At 36.1% G+C, this 19517-nt stretch overlaps 1 protein-coding gene across 2 annotated transcripts; it reads left to right on the forward strand.

Annotated features, from left to right (window-relative positions):
- The first annotated feature begins 487 nt into the window (after positions 1-487).
- On the forward strand, positions 488-8444 carry LOC115994284 (ABC transporter B family member 11-like). 2 transcript variants are annotated; one of them, XM_031118359.1, is made up of 13 exons: positions 488-527; positions 1487-1809; positions 2125-2179; positions 2287-2462; positions 2575-2796; positions 2885-3123; positions 3353-3878; positions 4101-4374; positions 4675-5495; positions 5739-6005; positions 6141-6404; positions 6535-6828; positions 7916-8444. In XM_031118359.1, the coding sequence occupies exons 2-13, from the start codon at positions 1555-1557 to the stop codon at positions 8267-8269; spliced, it is 3747 nt and encodes a 1248-aa protein (XP_030974219.1). In that variant the 5' UTR covers positions 488-527; positions 1487-1554; the 3' UTR covers positions 8270-8444. The 2 variants fall into 2 exon arrangements, with proteins under 2 accessions (XP_030974219.1, XP_030974218.1); XM_031118358.1 differs by lacking the exon at positions 488-527 and adding an exon at positions 986-1209.
- The last annotated feature ends 11073 nt before the right edge of the window (positions 8445-19517 follow it).

Genomic DNA, 19517 nt, shown 5'->3' on the forward strand with positions numbered 1-19517 from the left:
AGTCAAAAAAATAGTGTATTTGAAAAAGTAAACGCGTAAAATAAAAAAATTGACGCAGCTTAAACAGCCCCTTTGAGAAGCCATGCACGAGATTCCCTTATGGCATGTTTGAGGAATATATGTGGAAAAAACAGAAGGCTTTCTATAACTGAATTGTTTGGGTTGAACTTATTTTGCCATTTTTTTTCCCCAGTTTGAATTTTAATTTTGACAAATGTTCAACTGTCTGTAGCTTATAAAGCCAGGCTTGTTCAGAGAAAGTGCAACTGCCACATTAAGCAAACATCTAAACCAGTGATAATTTTTTGAGTGTTCTTGTTGATATTTTAAGTTAGGCTAATGTTTCTTGGAATCTAATCTTGGAACAAATTCTGTTCTTTTTCTCTTTCACTATCAGCCATAAGTTTTAAAAATGAGCGCAATTAATAAGAAAGAGGATCTGGGTTGAGTGTTCAGAGATAGTGCAGCGGCCACATTAAGCAAACATCTAAACAGCAATAATTTTTTGGGAGTTCTTGATATTTTTGGTTAGTCTAATGTTTCTTGGAATCCAATCTTGGAACAAATTCTGTTCTTTTTCTCTTTCACTATCAGCCATAAGTTTTAAAAATGAGCGCAATTAATAAGAAAGAGGATCTGGGTTGTGCAAGTTGTATTAGTTGGCAACTGGGTTGATCATTTCTTTGTGTCTTTGTTGTCATGCTATCTTCTGTAAAGGCAGGAATAGTTTCTTTTGCCTGAGTGTTGCATACGGTCTGATTTTTAGATTTTTTTTCTTAATCTAAATAACAACATTGGCTAATGCAAATGAATGGTTTTTTTTTTTTTTTGGATGTAGTTTCTCCTTCCTTTCCCCTCAATATTGTGATTGATAAGTAAATAATTAATACCACCTATTATACCTTTGCCATGATTCCACAGAATGAACTTTAAATATGCTAATGGTTTTGAAAGTATATTTCTCTATAATGGGGTTCCCAACAGATTCTATCTCTCTTTCTTTCTCTTTCTCTCTTGATTGCTCTCTAAAAATTGTCTGGATTTTTGGTAACAGCTTCTTCTCATTCATTCTTGTATCCCAAACTATTTCATTTGGTTTGTGCTTGCACTGAAATGATGTTCTACAAACTCTGGCTTGTGAAGTTTCCCTTGATGCCAGTTCACTGAGGCTAGTTAAACCAACTCCTTGTTTGTCAGTCTGTAATTCGTGTACGAATTTAAAATTTTCTTAACTTCCTTACAATTTATTGGTTTTGAGAATTAAATTTTGATTATTGTTTTTATTGGTTAAGTTTTCAACTTTGCTTAAAGAGAAATACTAAAAAAAGTGTTCCTTGGTTTATTTTTCGGTTAATGCATATATATTTACGATCCCAAGAAGAGAAAAGGCTTAAAATTATTTTTGATCTTGTTTCACATCATTAGATTGAACTTAACTCATCCATTCTGCCTTAACTATGGGGTGCCAATTATGTTTGTCTTGCAGCTGTGGTCATATAATCGAAGTTCTTCAAGGTGGTAAACTATAGCAAAATAAATATTGCTGCAGGCAACATGGCCAAAAAAAATGCAGACAACCAACAACATTCAAACAAGACAAAAGGGAAACAGGAAAGCACTAATACAGTACCATACTACAAACTTTTCTCCTTTGCTGACCACCTGGATTATCTATTAATGTTTGTTGGCACAATTGGTGCTGTTGGTAATGGTATCTCTATACCTCTCATGACCATGGTCTTTGGAGATATTCTTGATTCTTTTGGAAGAACTGTGAATACCAAAGATATAGTTCATGAGGTTTCTGAGGTACGTACTTTTGCAACAAAAATATGATAATAAGTCATCTATATTTCCCATACAACTATGCTATATTTCTCGAATTTGAGTTTGTCTTCACCATGCTACATGAAGAAGAGCACAGTTATACTCTATACTAATCAATATTCACAGAAATTTGGACTCCATTTAATCTTTTAACAGTTCTTTGAAAGTTCTTTCTTTGTTCTCTCATATGCTTGCTCAAGTACAATGTCTATCTGGTTATGCTTAACTCGATACCATGGCATGCTTATACCAATAATTTGCTGTAATCAGTGGTAACTTGATTGTTTTAATTCTCAGGGGACCCTGAAGTTTTTATACATGGCTGTGGCATCCAGGGCTGCATCATTTTTCCGTAAGTACATAAGCTTTCTTGCTGAGATAAAAGAGTAACAAGGAGATGACTTAATGAATATAATGGTTTATTGGAACCTGAGATACCCCACTTTTTCTATGTGCCAGAGATGGCTTGTTGGATGGTAACAGGGGAGAGACAGGCTGCACGAATAAGAGGTTTATACTTAAAAACGATTTTAAGGCAAGATATTGCCTTCTTCGATAAGGAAGCTAGCACTGGAGAAATAATTGGGAGGATGTCAGGAGACACTGTTCTTATTCAAAATGCCTTGGGTGAGAAGGTATTGATGCACTGCATGCACACCTGAAACCATTACTATCTCCTCAAAGCATCATCCCTAGTTGGAGTTTAAAATTCTCTCTTATTTAGTCATTTATTTTTGTAATTTGCAGGTTGGAACTTTTGTACAGTTGGTAGCAACATTCATAGGAGGCTTTGTTGTAGCATTCATCAAGGGATGGCTTCTCACTTCAGTCATGCTATCTACAATTCCACCTCTTGTCATCTCTGGTTATTTCATGAGCATAATTATACGAAAGATGGCGTCCCGTGGTCAAGCTGCTTATTCAGTGGCAGCAACAGTAGTAGAGCAGACATTTGGTTCAATCAGAACTGTATGCATACTTGGCTTAAGGAAGCTTTGATTTTCCCTCTCCATTTTTATAGAATAATATTCAATCATGATGCCAATTCTCCATGCAGGTTGCATCATATACAGGGGAAAAGCAAGCTATAGCTAAATACAACAAGTCCTTAACCACAGCTTACAAGTCTGGTGTCCAAGAAGGCTTGGCTGCTGGGTTGAGTAATGGTGCAGTTACGTTTTTTAAATACTGCAGTTATGCTTTGGCAGTATGGTATGGTGGGAAAATGATAGTTGACAAAGGATATACTGGAGGGGATGTCATTGTTATATTGATTTCTGTTTTGATTGGCTCCGTGTAAGTTGCATTTTACTTCATAAGTTTTTCATAAAATTGATACATTATCCTCATACTATAATCTGTCACATATACACTATACCAAATCTGCATGTTTGTATGCTTGTGCAAGATTGAAAATTCATTCCCCCCACAAGCCCCACTTTTTCGATATATCACACAAAATGTGATAGTTGATAAGTCCAAAAAGCTGAAGATACATTTTTGGTAAATTAATTTTTATTTCCAGGAATCTGGGGCAAGCATCTCCATGCATGAGTGCTTTTGCTGCTGGACAAGCTGCATCATTTAAAATGTTTGAGACAATTAAAAGGAAGCCACAGATAGACGCTTATGACAATAGTGGCCTGAAGTTAGATGATATTCATGGAGATATAGAACTAAGGGATGTTTGTTTCAGTTATCCTGCAAGACCTGAAGAGCATATATTCAATGGATTTTCTCTTTCAATACCTGGTGGTACAACCACTGCTTTGGTTGGACAGAGTGGAAGTGGGAAATCAACAGTTATCAGTTTGATTGAGAGATTTTATGATCCGAAAGCTGGTGAAGTTCTAATTGACAAGATTAACCTCAGAGAGTTCCAACTAAAATGGATCAGACAGAAAATTGGCCTCGTCAGCCAGGAACCTGTGTTGTTTACTTGTAGCATTAAAGACAATATTGCCTATGGGAAGGACAATGCAACTACTGAAGAGATAAGAGCTAATGCTGAGCTTGCTAATGCTGCTAAATTCATAGATAAACTTCCTCAGGTTTGATTCTTCATCTAATCTTTTGTTCAGAATGATCTATTAGTCTGCAATTCTTTTTGGAATTTTATATTTTTTTATGCTATGACAGAACACTCTGGGGATTTCCATGATTGTATTCTCATGTTTTTATTTATTTTTTCTGTAGAAAGATGAACATATGTGCCTTGATTTTCACCGAATTTTAACTATTCAATAATGTGGTTTTGTGTCTGACGTCTTCAGGGACTAGACACAATGGTTGGTGAGCATGGAACTCATCTATCTGGGGGTCAAAAGCAGAGAGTTGCTATAGCCAGAGCAATTCTGAAAGACCCAAGAATTCTACTTTTAGATGAAGCCACAAGTGCTCTTGATGCAGAATCTGAGAGAATTGTGCAGGAGGCTTTGGACAGAATTATGACAAATCATACAACCGTTATTGTCGCCCATCGCTTGAGTACAGTGAGGAATGTTGATACTATTGCAGTGATACATCAAGGAAAAATTGTTGAAAAAGGTATATATAATATATTTGTTTGATTGTTCTTTTCTAGCAGCGAAGTTCCACAAGTTTCCCATTATTATTGTGAATGTCTTAGCGATTCATCGAATATTCATGTTTAGTTATAGAGTTTTGATAGTTTTTTCAGAATGACAGGGTACCTCTCTCTCAGCATTGCAACTTGCTTGAAGTTTATTTACATATATCTTTTTCCGGTTAAATACCAAATTCAAATTACTAAATTGATCACCATGCTAATTAGATTATTTTTTAGATAAACATAGTACTGCATTCTTATCCCTCTTGACTGATCAGGCTCACATTCTGAACTAATTAAGGACCCTGAAGGAGCTTATAGCCAGCTTATACATTTGCAAGATATTAGCACAATGTCGGAACAAAATGCTCTAAATGATCAGGAAATGCCAGAACTTCCTAGAAGAAATTCAAGACACCACTCATACTCAAAATCTCTTGGAGTGGCTGATGCAGTGAGTGTGCAGGAAACAACACCTGCAGAAACCACTACTCCTGCTTCATCACCAGCCAAACTTCCTCCTGAAGTCTCACTTCATCGCCTGGCTCATCTTAACAAGCCAGAGATCCCGGTTTTACTTCTAGGCACAATAGCTGCTGTGGCCAATGGATTAATTTTACCTGTTCACGGGATACTGTTGTCCAACACAATCAAAACTTTCTATGAGCCAGAAGATAAACTCTGTAAGGATTCAATATTTTGGGCATTAACTTTTATTGTTCTTGGTGTGGCATCTCTATTGGCTCAACCATCAAAGTCGTACTTATTTGCTATCGCTGGGTGTAAGTTAATAAGAAGGATTCGGTCAAAGTGCTTTGAGATAGTAGTTTATATGGAAGTAAGTTGGTTTGATGAAGCTAAGCACTCAAGTGGTGCACTCGGTGCAAGGCTCTCTGCAGATGCAGCTTTTATGCGAGGGGTGGTTGGAGATGCACTTGCTTTGCTTGTTCAAAATATTGCAACTGCTACTGCAGGCATGGTTATTGCTTTCACAGCGAACTGGCTACTGGCTCTGATAATTTCTGTTTTGCTACCTCTCTTTGGAGTAAGGGTATATGTCGAAATGAAGTTTATGCAACGATCCAGTGCAGATGCAAAGGTTTGCTTTAAACTTCATAGTCAACTAGCTCCAATGCATAAAAAAAAAAAACATTTAATTTCACGTGAGCGTGGAACGGAGGGGAAAGAAACTTTTGATTCTATCTGGAAAGATGTAACTATTAAAAACGATTTTAAAGAAATCCCAACCCCTAGTTAAGTTAATGGTTTAAACATCTGAAATGAACTACATATGCATTCAAATAATCCCTTTGAAATATACTGAAGTTGTAAATGGTCACAGAAAATGTATGAAGAAGCAAGTCAAGTTGCAAATGATGCAGTAGGGAGTATAAGAACAATTGCTTCTTTCTGTGCTGAAGAGAAGATGATGGAATTGTACCATAAGAAATGCGAAGGCCCTATTAGGACAGGAAAAAGGCAAGGGTTAATCAGCGGGATAGGTTTTGGGCTATCGTTCTTCATAATGGGTTCAGTCTATGCATGCTGTTATTATGCTGGAGCCCAACTTGTTAAAGATGGCAAAGCAACATTCTCTGAAGTTTTTCAGGCGAGTTCTTCTGGCTTATCTACCAAGTCAGGCATTCAAATTTTGTTTTAGCAGTTCTAACTAGCTTTTTATTACTTCAGAGGTATTCTTCATTGGTTTATCCCTTGATAAACTCTTGTGTGTCCTAAATTACAGGTTTACTATGCTCTCACCTTGGCAGCCTTTGGAATTACTCAGTCAAGCTCCTTGGCCCCAGATGCCAGTAAAGCAAAGAGTTCTGCTGCTTCTATATTTGCAATTCTTGACAGGAAATCAAAGATAGATTCTAGTGATGCCTTTGGAATGAAAATAGAAAATGTGAAGGGAGAGATTGAGCTTCAACATATCAGCTTTAGGTATCCCACTAGACCTGATGTTCAAATATTCAGGGATCTTTGCTTGGCTATTCATTCTGGCAAGGTAACTTGTTTGGACTTGGCATCATTAGTTATTCTTGTACTCTACATTATGGCAGGCCTCGCAGATGGTTTGAAAAATTTAGTCTCACTTTAATATGCATAAACTAACAAATTCAATTTTTTTTAATCAGACAGTTGCTCTGGTTGGGGAAAGTGGGAGTGGAAAATCAACAGTGATCTCATTGTTGCAGAGGTTTTATAATCCTGATGCAGGTCACATCACACTAGATGGTATTGAAATCCAAAAACTACAACTGATGTGGTTAAGGCAACAAATGGGTTTGGTGAGCCAGGAGCCTGTGTTATTTAATGACACCATTCGAACCAACATAGCTTATGGTAAGGAGGGAAACGCTACTGAAGCAGAAATTTTAACCGCAGCAGAATTGGCAAATGCACACAAATTCATTAGTAGTTTGGAAAAGGTAAAAAACTTGAACAATCAAGGTGCTTTAGTGTGATAGACTAGTTAGCAAGTACATGATATCAAACTATTATGAGTCACGTGCATTCAAGGAAGACAAAGAAACTATTTAGAAGCCCATTACATGTTTATTAGCTAGTCCTTTTTATGATTCTAGTGTTAAGATGTCAAAGTAATAAATTTGACACCCAAGAAGAAGGTATCAAATACTTTTTAATAAATCTCACCGAATTCAAGTAGAACATAAAAAAGAGTTCTCAATAAAATGGAATTTTGTATTGATACATAAAATGTTGCAAAAATTTTGCTACAGAATCAACATACTTAACTATTTCACTCTTTGCTTTTCTATTTTCTTAAACTTGCATTTGCTTTCTAGTTTATGCACTTATTGGGTACTACACATATTGGATGCTACTACAACTGGTGAGAATAACTATATATAGAACACAAAGGAGACAAGCTCCTTAATTCTAGCAAAGGAAAAAAGTAAATAAAAGAGGCTTATCTTTAGTTAAGACTCTTCACCACCGCGCACCCTTGGCGTGATGGTCACTTCACGAGTACAAAATTCTTGTGGGGGGGGGGCCGGGGGGTAAGAGTCGGATTTCAAGTCTCTAGGAGAGAGCTTTACACACATTTACACTAAAATTAAGTTAGAGTAGAATTTCTATCTGTATAAAAAAAAAAAAAAAAAAAAAAAAAAAAAAAAAAAAAAAAAACAAAAAAAATCAAAGACTCTTCCACCTAAAAGCAAAAGAAACCTATACTACAAAACGTTTCACTTTCAATTGTCAAAGATAGCAACATACCTACTAAGTACAAAGGAAAGGGTTATTTTCTTCTTACCCAAAAGACATGCATTACACATAAAAGAAAACATGCATGCAACATGCTAGATAGTAATAACTCTAACACCTTGTAGGACTAGGTAACTTGTCTTGCAAGTATAGGTTTATTAGGCTTACAACACATTTAAGCTCAAGGATCCTAATATATCTAACAAGCCTATATGATGAGGTTGTTTGTAATATATATGTGCTTGTAGGACTCATAATAATTATAAGGAATGTGAAATGCGAATGCAGGGGTATGATACAACAGTGGGTGAGCGAGGTATCCAGTTGTCTGGAGGACAAAAGCAAAGAGTGGCTATAGCACGAGCTATAGTGAAGGCTCCCAAAATACTACTATTAGATGAAGCCACTAGTGCTCTGGATGTTGAGTCTGAGCGAGTGGTTCAAGATGCATTGGATCGATTAATGGTTGATCGAACCACCGTGGTGGTAGCTCATCGTTTATCCACAATCAAGGGTGTAGATTTAATTGCTGTGGTGAAAGATGGAGTTATAGCCGAGAAAGGAAAGCATGAAATTTTAATCAATATCAAGGATGGTATTTATGCTAACTTGGTAGCATTACATACAAAAGCTTCATCTTAACAGCCTCTTGTTAATTTGAAAAAAAGAAAAAAAGAAGCAAGCCTCTTGCACTCGTCTTTCCCCACATTGTTAAAATAGTCTCTAAAATTTCCCATGATTAGAAATCTATGTTGAGGAAGATGGATTTGAATTTATCCCCTGATGGTAATTTTAATAAAGTGAGCTGATTTTGTAACTTTCCTAACCGTTTAAGAACTAACTTGTCATCATTCCTATGTGTAATGCACATGATATAATAATGTGTTTAGGATCATGAAATATCAAAGACATTGGTGCCTTAACATTTGCAATGCATCCCTCAACAATCGTATTTTCACCTAACATTGGAATCAAATGGTGTTTCTCATCTTTTAGCTTAAGATTAAACTAACCTTCTAGTATTTTCTTAGGTCACCATATTATGTTTTTCTTTATTCCGTTAATATTACTATTTAGTTCTGAAATTTTGAGATCTGCTATAGATCTTCAACATATTAGTTAACGCCGTTCATATATATTTTTGCCTCTATAAGGTCAGTTGAACAACTCAAGTATGCTAGTGCTATAGGAAGCATGATGTATGTCATGCATTATATTGTATAAGATTGATATAGCCTTCGCATTTTGTAGACTTTATAGAAAAATTCAAGACACTCATAGAATGAGTTAAGATATTTGTCTAAGAATAGAATAAGAATGAATAGAACAAGCATGATCATTTATCAAGATGACTCTGATAAGAATTATGTCATTACTTATAAACATATGTATATGGTGATGTTTATCTTTTGGTTCTTCTATTACACGTGAACTAAATTTGTATACCCATAAAAATCATAAATTAACATAAAGATTATTATTATTATTTTTTTTTTTTGGAAAATTTGAGACAAGAATTTCTTTCATGTAAAGTAAAAACAATTCCAAGCTTACCAAATAAAATTTTGAAATTTTTTTTTTTTAAGTCAAGTAAATTGGCAAGATAAGACTTAAGAGATGCTTAAAAACTCATGATATAAGATTTTTTGGGAGCCATGTATAATAAACCATTATAAAAAGAAAAAAGGCAATAAATAAAAAAATTTAAGATGTTAAGTTACATTTAGAACCATTTCGGAGATTCATCTAAGGTTACTATGAGGAAGAATTGAAAAAGAATTGTCATTTACCAATACATTTCCTATCATAACTATAATATCCAAATTGACAAGTGCATTTAGACATAATTATTTATACATATGTAAATGGTTATGTTTATGTTTGTCTCATCATATTGCATGTAAAATAAGATTTTCATACTAAAGAAATTATGGATTATGTTTTAAATCACATATTTACAATTTTGAATAGCAAGTACTAACCTAAAAAAGAAACTTTTAGAACTATGGATCTAAAATTTATGCAATAGCTATATGAATTTGAATTGTACATCAATATAGACATCTATAATGGCTTCTTTTGTTACAACTTTGACGTTACCTTAATAATACATTAGAGAAAAAAATATATTGAAATTATGCAGACGAGAAGTGTGAAAAATTGTTTGCCATAAGCCCAACCCAAAGGGAAAATGTTTAGCTCCAAACCGGTTTGGAACTATCTTTCCAATCTTTAAGAACCCATAGTTAATTAGGTAATAAATGGAACTTACATATAAATCATTTTGCCCTATCCTTTCTCTTAATATAAGTATTTTTTTTTATTAAAAAAAGTGAATATAAGGAAGTGTTGCTTTGATGATTTTCTTGTAAAGAAGGAAGTGTTGCTTCGAAACATCGTGCTATTCTAAGGGGATATTCATTAATTATGTTTAGGTGCATTTGGCTATCTGTGGATAAATAGACTAACGTAGGTTTTGTCTTTGGATTGATTTTAACTTGTATGCTAAACTACCATATGCATTTTATTACACACAAGACCTTGTTGGATTCAAAGTAGGTATGACAACTAAATATATGTTACATCCACAACATTTTCGTAACAAATTCCACTTATGTGGAAAATTGTTATTAGTTATTACTAGTGGACAAAATAGTAATGTTAGTGGTGTGCCCATTTTAGAATTAGTAATAACTTGACACTTAAGATTTGTCTTGAAAATGTTGTGAATATAATAGTTTTCATGACAACTTTGGTGGGTCCACTGCTTTTGTCTAAATCCTGTTCCACCAAGAGACACAGAGGCCTAGTTGCTCTCTTAAAATTTATATTTAACAGTGGTCAAACATTGTCTTTTCTTATGGTTCTTAGATTATGTAAGTACCTTTTGTTTTAATGTTGCATTTGAATACCTTTTCTTTCAAATATTTTTAAAAAACAAAATCTATTAAGTTAATTTATGGTTTTAATTACTATGAAATTTAACTTCATAATATATAGAATATGGAAAAACATAAACATCACCAAATACATATGTTTATATAAGTACTATTTACTTCTTAAGGTGAAAGTCCTTGTAGTGACAAGAGAGTATTTGATAAATGATTATAGTTTTTTTAATTCTTTATAAGTATATCCTCATACACTAGTAATCCTGGTGTAGAATATTAGAAATTCATTGTTAGAGACTTGGTTATATGAATTGTGGGTCCCAAATGATTTATGAGCCAGGCCCATCTACCCGGGGAGAATCCAAAGGCCCAAGCCGAGGAGGGCTGTGACCCAAACTCGACAAGATAGCCTTTGGATACCGCCGAGGACAGCTCAGTCCTCGGTAGACCCAAAGTCCCCCCAAAAAGAAAAAAGGGTAAAAACGGTATAGGACTGAAACTTGGAAGAAAGATCTAAAATATCCAGGGAAAGCTGCCCTTACTGCCATTCAATGCTCTGAACCTGACAGAGCTGCATTCTTTGGTTTTTACAACCACCCTCAACGACTTTGAATATGGGCTGATGGGACAAGTATCAATCTTGGAAAGGTTGACCCTATACGTGGACGAAGGACAATGAACGCAGGCAAATATAAAAGGAAAAATAAGTAACCTAAAGAAGAGGGTTGGGAAAAATGGCCAAAAACCAGAGCCTCCCAGCCCACCTCCAGGAGAAAGACTCCAAGGGTGAAGGAAAACTTAAACTTGTACGAATACCATGAAAAACCCACCGCCTGTCGATCAAGGCCTAGCCTTCCAAACCCACGCTCTACAAATGATATTGTTAGGGTCTTTTCACGTGCGAACCCGACACTGTTACGATCCGCCACGAATCGTGTCCTTACATGAATTATACCAAATGTTAGGACATATGTGATTCAATGTTAGGAACATATGTCAACATTTTATGTAATTGGCTAATCTTTTGACAAAACGCACTTTACTTGTAATTGGATAGATTTAGGATGTGTTTAATACTTCAAGAAATAAGGTTTTAAGTTCAAGTGTTAAAACCATGCAAGTCTGCCCAAGAATCAAGTAATGAAGTGCTAGATTTTAAAATTCGACAACTAGCATCTATTGAGATTTAAAAGCTGCTGAAGCCCGTGGCTCAACAGCTATCTCGATAGATGGCTATCTATCGAGGTTTATGAAATTCAGTTTTTCAAGCTGTTTTTCCTCCAATCTGTGAATGTATGTTTGGGCTTTCTTTTCTCACAACCCTAAACATATATAAGGATTATTTTGAGGGCCGTAAAAGGTTACAAAAGTTGCACAAGAGCACAATTCCACAGTGTGAAGAAAGGTGTGACCAAAAACCTAGTTTTGCCCTAGTTCTTCTTTCTCTTGAAGAAGCTGCTTTGTTTTGTACACCATTGGGTTTTGTGACCAAGCAACTTCATGATCTTCATTGTGTGATGAAATGAAGAATTTTGCAGCCAACATCTGTCTCAAGTTGGTGATCAAGTCACGTACTGGGATCCGCGCAATTGGTTAGTCACGTACTAGGAGCCGTGCATTGAAAAGGAGAGATTGTCATTACAAAACAAGTCCAATTGGGTATTGGGGTAAGGGTTCAATTGTAGGTTGGTATAAGGTACTGGGATTCCTTTACTTGTAACCGCTTGTTGTGATAATAGTGGATTCTCGAGAGTGGTGACCTTAAAATCACCTGGTGGGATTTTTGTCGTATAGGTTTTCCCCATTCGTAAACAAATCACCATATCAATTTATTTTCCGCTACATACTTTAGTTAATTGGTGATTTTTTTGTGCTATCACGCGCTTTGCATGTTAATTTAATTAATTAATAAATTTGGCTAATTAATCAATTAATTCATCATAAGGGGTCAATTCATTCTTGGCCTATCACCAAAAATTTAGGAATGTTTTGTAATGAATTTTTAGCTGTGTTGGAAGGTTATTTAGATGCAAATTGGATTACTAATGTGAGTGATAACAAATCCACGTTAGGTTAGATATTCACTCTTGGTGGGATGCCGTTTCTTGGGCATCAAAGAAGTAGTGTGCATCTCACATTTTACAATGGAATTTGAGTTTATAGCATTAGCAGAATGGCTAAGAAACTTATTGTTAGAAACAAAGTTGTGGCCATAACTAATGCCAACCATTTCATTGTTCTATGATATTGAAGCTACAATGACTAGAGCATATAGTATAATTTATAATGGGAAGTCTAGACATATAAGTCTAAGACATTAGTACGTAAGACAATTAATAGAAGACATCACATCCTTTTTCATGGTGGTCATTAAGAAACTTAAATTATACAAAAAAGTTTTTCAATTTCCTTTTTACAAGTTTGAAATTATTACATGATATTCTAATTATTAATGCTACATGTTATATATCTTTCAATGTACACAACCAAGCAGTCATTCATCCCATGATTTTCCATTCGATTGTGCAGTTTATTCTTTATATATTTCATTATTTAAAAAGTTCTTTCTACTATGCAGTCGTGATAGGAAAAATCAAAACTAACTTCACAAGAAAATAGATTAATGGATATATGATATGCTTCTATCTCCACTAAATTTTTAGCAAGGTTGCCTATTCCCTTAAGCTCTAAAAACGTGTTATTGTTGTGGATATAAAAAATGTAATTCTAAAGTTTACCGTTAAGTACCAAGAAATTTGTCTCTACAAAATCAAATGGATAGAACTTTGTTTATTGGACATTTTAGTTTTGTTTGCAATGGCCTAATATATTGTTAAGAATGCAAAAGTTTAATTTTGTTGAGTTTAAAAAAATATAGGATGTTCACAACTATTTTAAAGGGCAGACAAATCATAAAAATTTTAACAATATTATATATATAAATATATATATATATATATATATATTTTTTTTTTTTTTCCAGGTCAGGGTGGTCTTGTGACCACCCTCTACCTTTAATGTGGAGCTACCCCTATAGTAAAAGCATTAAACTTGTGTATCATTTAGGATGGATTAGTGCAGTTTGTTAAAATTAGTAAGAGGAGTTTAATACTCTTAATGAAGTTCACAAATAAGTAATATATGTGTAAGAAGAATTAAAGATAGAATTTCACATTTGTAAGCATAGAGAGTGGTTCCACTTCTTTTTTTTTTTTTTTCTTTTTTTTTTTGACTGTGAAGATAGAATTTTTATTGAAAGTTGGGGATGAAAAAGACCCCCATTAAGTATACAGAAGACAAAGACAAAAACCAAAGCCTCCCCGTGGCATAAGGATACAAACCAAGCAAAAGTAAAAGGAAGCAAATAATGGCCAGGAGCTGAAACACGAAGTTACCCATCACTGTGCCTTCAGTTGCTTAGTTTGGTTCGGCCAGATGACTATTCCATCGCTGGTAGTCTTGCATTAGAGTTGTGGTGGCCTGGAGAATGTCCTTTGGCTGGGATTGTTTTTCCTCAAAACAGAACCTATTTCTGGCATTCCAGATGGACCAAGCCACCATCGCCCAAGTCTCCAAATCCTTCCTTGCAAGCCTATCCTCCAGCTGATGGGCCAAGTTGTAAAAATTCTGCGCCACAGCTCCACACTTCTGCAGCTGTCCTGGAGCCATTGCCCAAACGTTTCTGGCCATGGGGCATTCCCAGAGCACAAGTCCGACCGTTTCATCGGACTGTTTACATATAGCACACAGAGGGTCTGTATAAACTTTTTTACGATATAGGTTGGCGCGGGTCAGAAGAATATCGTTGCACGCCCTCCACACAAAATTCCGAACCTTTGGTGGCACATTCATCTTCCAAATCTTATTCCAAAACCCCTTTTCTTCCCCTACCGTGGAATGCTCAACTCCTACCACTCGGTGCAAACGCAAGGCCACGTGATAGGCAGTTTTAACTGTAAAACGCTGGGCTTTGTTCTCTTTCCAGGAAAGTTTATCTCTTGTCTGTGTGTTACTAAGGTGGATGCGCAGAATATCATTTTGTGTGGCATGCATGAATGTGGCCTATATCAAGGGTCGGTTCCATTGCATGGATTCGTGGTGGATGAGGTCCCCCACTTTCAGAGTAGTGTCAGCTCTAGGCTTGAAGAGAGGGGGGTGATGCAGCCAGCTGTTGTTGGTAAGCTTGATACTCTGTCCATCTCCAATCTTCCACATGGAGCCCTCCTGAATTACATCCCTAGCAGCCAATAAACTTCGCCACACAAATGAGGGATAGTGGCCTAACTCGGCCTCCATAAAAGAGCACCGGGGAAAATATCTAGCTTTGTAGACTCGATAGAAGAGGGAATGAGATCCTGTGACCAAACGCCAAGCTTGTTTTGCTAGCATAGTGAGGTTGAAGGCGTGAATGTCCCTAAATCCCATGCCACCCCTATTTTTTGGCGTGCATAATCTCTTTCAATTAATTCAATGGATCTTTTTTTCACTTTTTGTTTGGCCCCACCAATATTTTGCCAAGGCCGAATTGATATCCTCGCACACACTTTTTGGGATCTTGAAGATGCTCATAGAGTAGGTTGGAATTGCTTGAGCTACCGACTTGATTAAAGTCTCCCTTCCTGCCTTTGATATAGTCTTCTCCTTCCAGCCCATCACCTTTTTTGTTATCCTCTCCTGCAAACCCTTGAAGGTGCTTACTTTGGACTTACCCCCAACCATAGGCAGTCCAAGGTATTTTTCACAGTTTGTCATGACTTGCGCACCCATCAAGTTCTGAATTGCTTCTTTTTCTCTTTGGCTTGTATTTTGGCAAAAAAAGAGAGTGGTCTTCGCCCTATTGATGGCTTGACCTGAGGCTTCCTCATATTGTGTAAGGATATCCAACAATTGGCGACATTCTCCAATCTTTGCCTCACAGAATAACAGACTATCGTCAGCAAAGAGGAGATGGGAAATACGTACTCCCCCTTGGCTAGAGAAAATACCCTTCAACCTATTTGTATCTGCTGCCTTTCGGATCAGGGAGGACAACCCCTCAGCACAGAGCAGGAAGAGATATGGGGATAACGGGTCTCCTTGCCTAATCTAGTAAGAGTAAAAAGGTTTTATATTGTAAAAGTTGACTAAAACCAAATAGTAGCACATGCCTTAAGTGCTAACAAGGGAAGAAATTATTGCGTTAAGAAAAACGATGTGTGTGTGATTTCCAATTTTGGGGCATAAGAGTTTTGGTTAAGTATCAAACCACCATTAACTCTCTTAGAAATTTGAAATGACAACACTAAGAGGAGGTTCAAGTTGAAAAATGACTCTTTTAATGATGACATTGTGTGTTACAGATTGAACAAATATTACGACCTAATGGAGGATTGTTGCATATTTTGATAAATATACGTAGGTTGTAATATTAGAAGTTAGGTTGAACAAAATTCCAGTTGGGAAAGAGAAAAAAAAATTTCTAAAAAATCTCGGTCAAGTGAGATGTCAAGTTAAAGAGAGGTGAGTCTCTCAGTGGATCTTTGTTTAAAATTAAAAGAGTTAAGTCAATCGAGGTGTCAAGCAAGGGAGAGGTGAGACTTCTTTATGGGTCTTTGTTTGTGAACTAGGTCGACCGAAGCATCAGGCGAGTGATGGGCGAACCTCCTTGACTTGAAATTATGCATAAAACGCTTGAGCAAGTGTTAGACAAGATTGAAACATTTTTTTTGGCAGACTTTCTTAATAAGATTTACTGATTTATTTGACATGGTTTCATGTGGCCAATAATCATAATTTGTTCCAACTGTTTTTTGATAGGGTATAACACATAATTAGTGTCATTTCATTGTGCCTTTTTCACTTAAATCCTTACCACATCTATAAATAGAGGAGAGGTTCAAATATTTCCTGCAACTTTTCATATTTTACTATAGAACACAATATTCATAGAAGTTCTTGAATATTTTATAAAGGCTATCTACAAATACTCAGGATTCGTTGTATCTTGGAGATTGATTGCCTGTAACCTTTAGCAAACTCTTTAGAAAGAGGGCAAATCAAGTCATATGGACAACGACTATGCACATCAAAGCCTTTCAATTTGTGCCACATTATCCGCTCTCTCATTTTATTTTGGTTATTGATCTCATGCATTTATTTATTTTTGAATCTCCATGATATAGCGAAGATCCTAAAGAAACTATGCCTATTGCTTCATAGAAAAACCCAAATACTAACCCACCCACCTTTGAATCCCAAAGGGTGTGTTTAAGAGATCAAAACCACATGGCTAGATTTCCAATTAAATTCACTACAGCCAAATCTTTAGGAGGTTACTTGGAGATTAAAACCACATAGCTAGATTTCCAATTAAATTCACTAACTTTTGTGAGCAAGGAGTTAGTGGAGGAGATCACTACAAAAAGATTCTAGAGATATTGGGACTATTTGATGGGTATACATGTGTGAGTGAAGTCCTACATTGAATAATGAAGAGAAGAATGTATGGTTAATATAAAAAATTGAACTCATATCCATTGAACTTAGGTCTTTTGGGTTAAGTGCATCTCCAGAATCTTCTCTAAGGTGCTTGCTAATCGCTTGAAATGAGTTTTGCCACAAGTAATATCCAATGCCTAAAGTGCCTTTGTTCCTGACAAGTTTGATAACTGATAATACTATTGTAGCTTTCGAGTTGTTACAAAAGATGGGGAATAAATGGAAGGGGAAGGTGGGACAAATGGCAGTGAAGCTAGATATTAGTAAGACATATGATCGTGTTGAGTGAGGTTTCTCTGTTGTATGATGAGCAAGATGGGGTTTGACAAAAGATGGATGAAGTTGGCAATGGAAACAATTCACACAACTTCCTATTTCGTGCTTATAAATGGAGAACCCCAAGGCTTTATTACTCCCTCTCGTGGAATAAAACAAGGTGACCCTCTATCTCCTTATTTGTTTACGATATGTGCTAGGGGATTATCTTCTTGACTTTGGAAGGCGGAGCACAATCAATTGTTACAGGGCCTTTTATCTAGCTCTCAAGGGGTCTAGATTTCACATCTTCTCTTCGCGGATGATAGCTTATTGTTTAGCCAAGCTACTGTGAATTAATGCCATAATCTAATGAATATGTTGGGGCTTTATGAGGCTGCCTTGGGTCAGGCTATTAATAGGCAAAAAACTTCACTCTTCTTTAGTAAGAACATGAGCCCACAATAGAGAATGGTTATCTAAGGGATGCTAGGTGCATGGTTTATGTCAGATTGTGAGAGATATCTAAGGCAAATACTTTCAAAGGTCACCAAGAAAGAATTTCGAAGCGTGTCATAGGTTGGAAAGAAAAATATATCTCCTAAGTAGGTCGGGAAGTGTTGATAAAAACAATGGCTCAAGCAATCCCAACCTATTTTATGAGCCTCTTCTTGTTGCCAAAAAGCCTAAGCAACACAATAAACTCCACATTAGCCAAATATTGGTGGGGCCAAATCAAGAATGAAAGGAAGATTCATTAGAAGAAATTATGTTAACCAAAGAATAAGGGTGGAATGGGTTTTCAGGATATTCATGCTTTCAATCTCGCTATGTGTTAGGTTCTAAATGTTTAGAATAATTGGCAAATCGTGAACACAAACTTGTCTAGATATAGATCTTAGAGTCTATAGGTATTGTCAGACAATGCTCAAGGTGATTCAAGTCAAGATTCAAGAACATATAAGCTACAGAAAGAAGATTTCATAATCTGCTTGGTTCGATCGATCAAAAGATAGGCTCGATCGATCGAAAGTCATATCTGTGGAATTTTAATTAAGCCCAAACAGCAGTTCAAGCCTATTAAGGATTAGGGTTTTAGATCTACTTCTCCCAGTATATAAAGGAAACCCTAAGCACGTTTTTATAGGGTTTTTTAGAGAGAGAAGAGAGTGCCTCTTTTGTATTTAGGGTTTTGTTCCTAAAAAGCTCTCTCATATCTTTTATCGGTGTCTTGAAGAATCTCAAGATCCGGTATTGTAGAAGTTGCTGCCTTCTCTAGTCATCAAAGTTGATGATGATCTAAACCTTCAAGGGTGGTCTTGGAGTCACAAACAGGAGAGTTTGTGTTGCTAAACCTTTGAGTGGGATCTCAAAATCATAAACGTGGGTGTTTGTGTTTTGCAAAGGCCAAAGAAAGAAGGAGTCCGTGGTCTCGGAGCTTGCACGTGGTCGTGTCAGTAAGTTTCTACTGGTGGGTAGTAATAGGATGTTAGTGGTCTAAGTCCTATTGTAAAACTTCGATTCATTCATAGTGGATTTGCTTTTTACCTTGAGGATAGTTAGATTAAATCCTCCCTAGGTTTTTTTACCGGTTTGGTTTTCCTGAGTTATTATATCATTGTGTTTTTTATTTTCCGCTACTATACATTGATATGATATATTTATGTTAACCTAGTTTTGTTAATTTGACTAAATAATCACTTGGCTAATTACCTAGGTTAATCTGATTGTGGTTTTAAGGGGTCTAAAAACTATCACTATATTAGCTAAATAGGCGTGGAGAATACTACACAATCCAACTTCGCTTTTATTTAGGGTGTATAAGGCTCGTCATTTCTCAAGATGTTCATTCATGGAAGCCGAGTTGGGCAACAATCCATCCATCGCATGGCAAAGTTTGTTGGCAACAAGGGAGCTTCTATGAGCTAGGTCAAGGTGGAAGGTAGGGGATGGTAGATCAATAGTTGTTTAAGATCCGAATTGGTTGACTTATGCTCCAGTTTTCACAGGGGTGTTGGTACCAGCCATGAGAATTGGTGAGCTTATTGGCGAGTCAACAAGACAATGGGATCGTGGGAAGATTTATTTTTTGTTTGATCATAGAACCCGAGTGGAGAATCTTGCTATTCCCTTGCATAATACATTCTCTCTCTTTCTCTCTCTCTCGATAAATATATATAGAAGGAAAATAGAACACAAGTGTTCACTATAAAATCTGCTTACCAGGTAGCCCTTGGTCTTCAACAGTTAGGTGGTGAGGAACGCTC

Source organism: Quercus lobata, chromosome 6 (genome assembly GCF_001633185.2).
Source record: "Quercus lobata isolate SW786 chromosome 6, ValleyOak3.0 Primary Assembly, whole genome shotgun sequence".
NCBI lineage: Eukaryota > Viridiplantae > Streptophyta > Magnoliopsida > Fagales > Fagaceae > Quercus > Quercus lobata.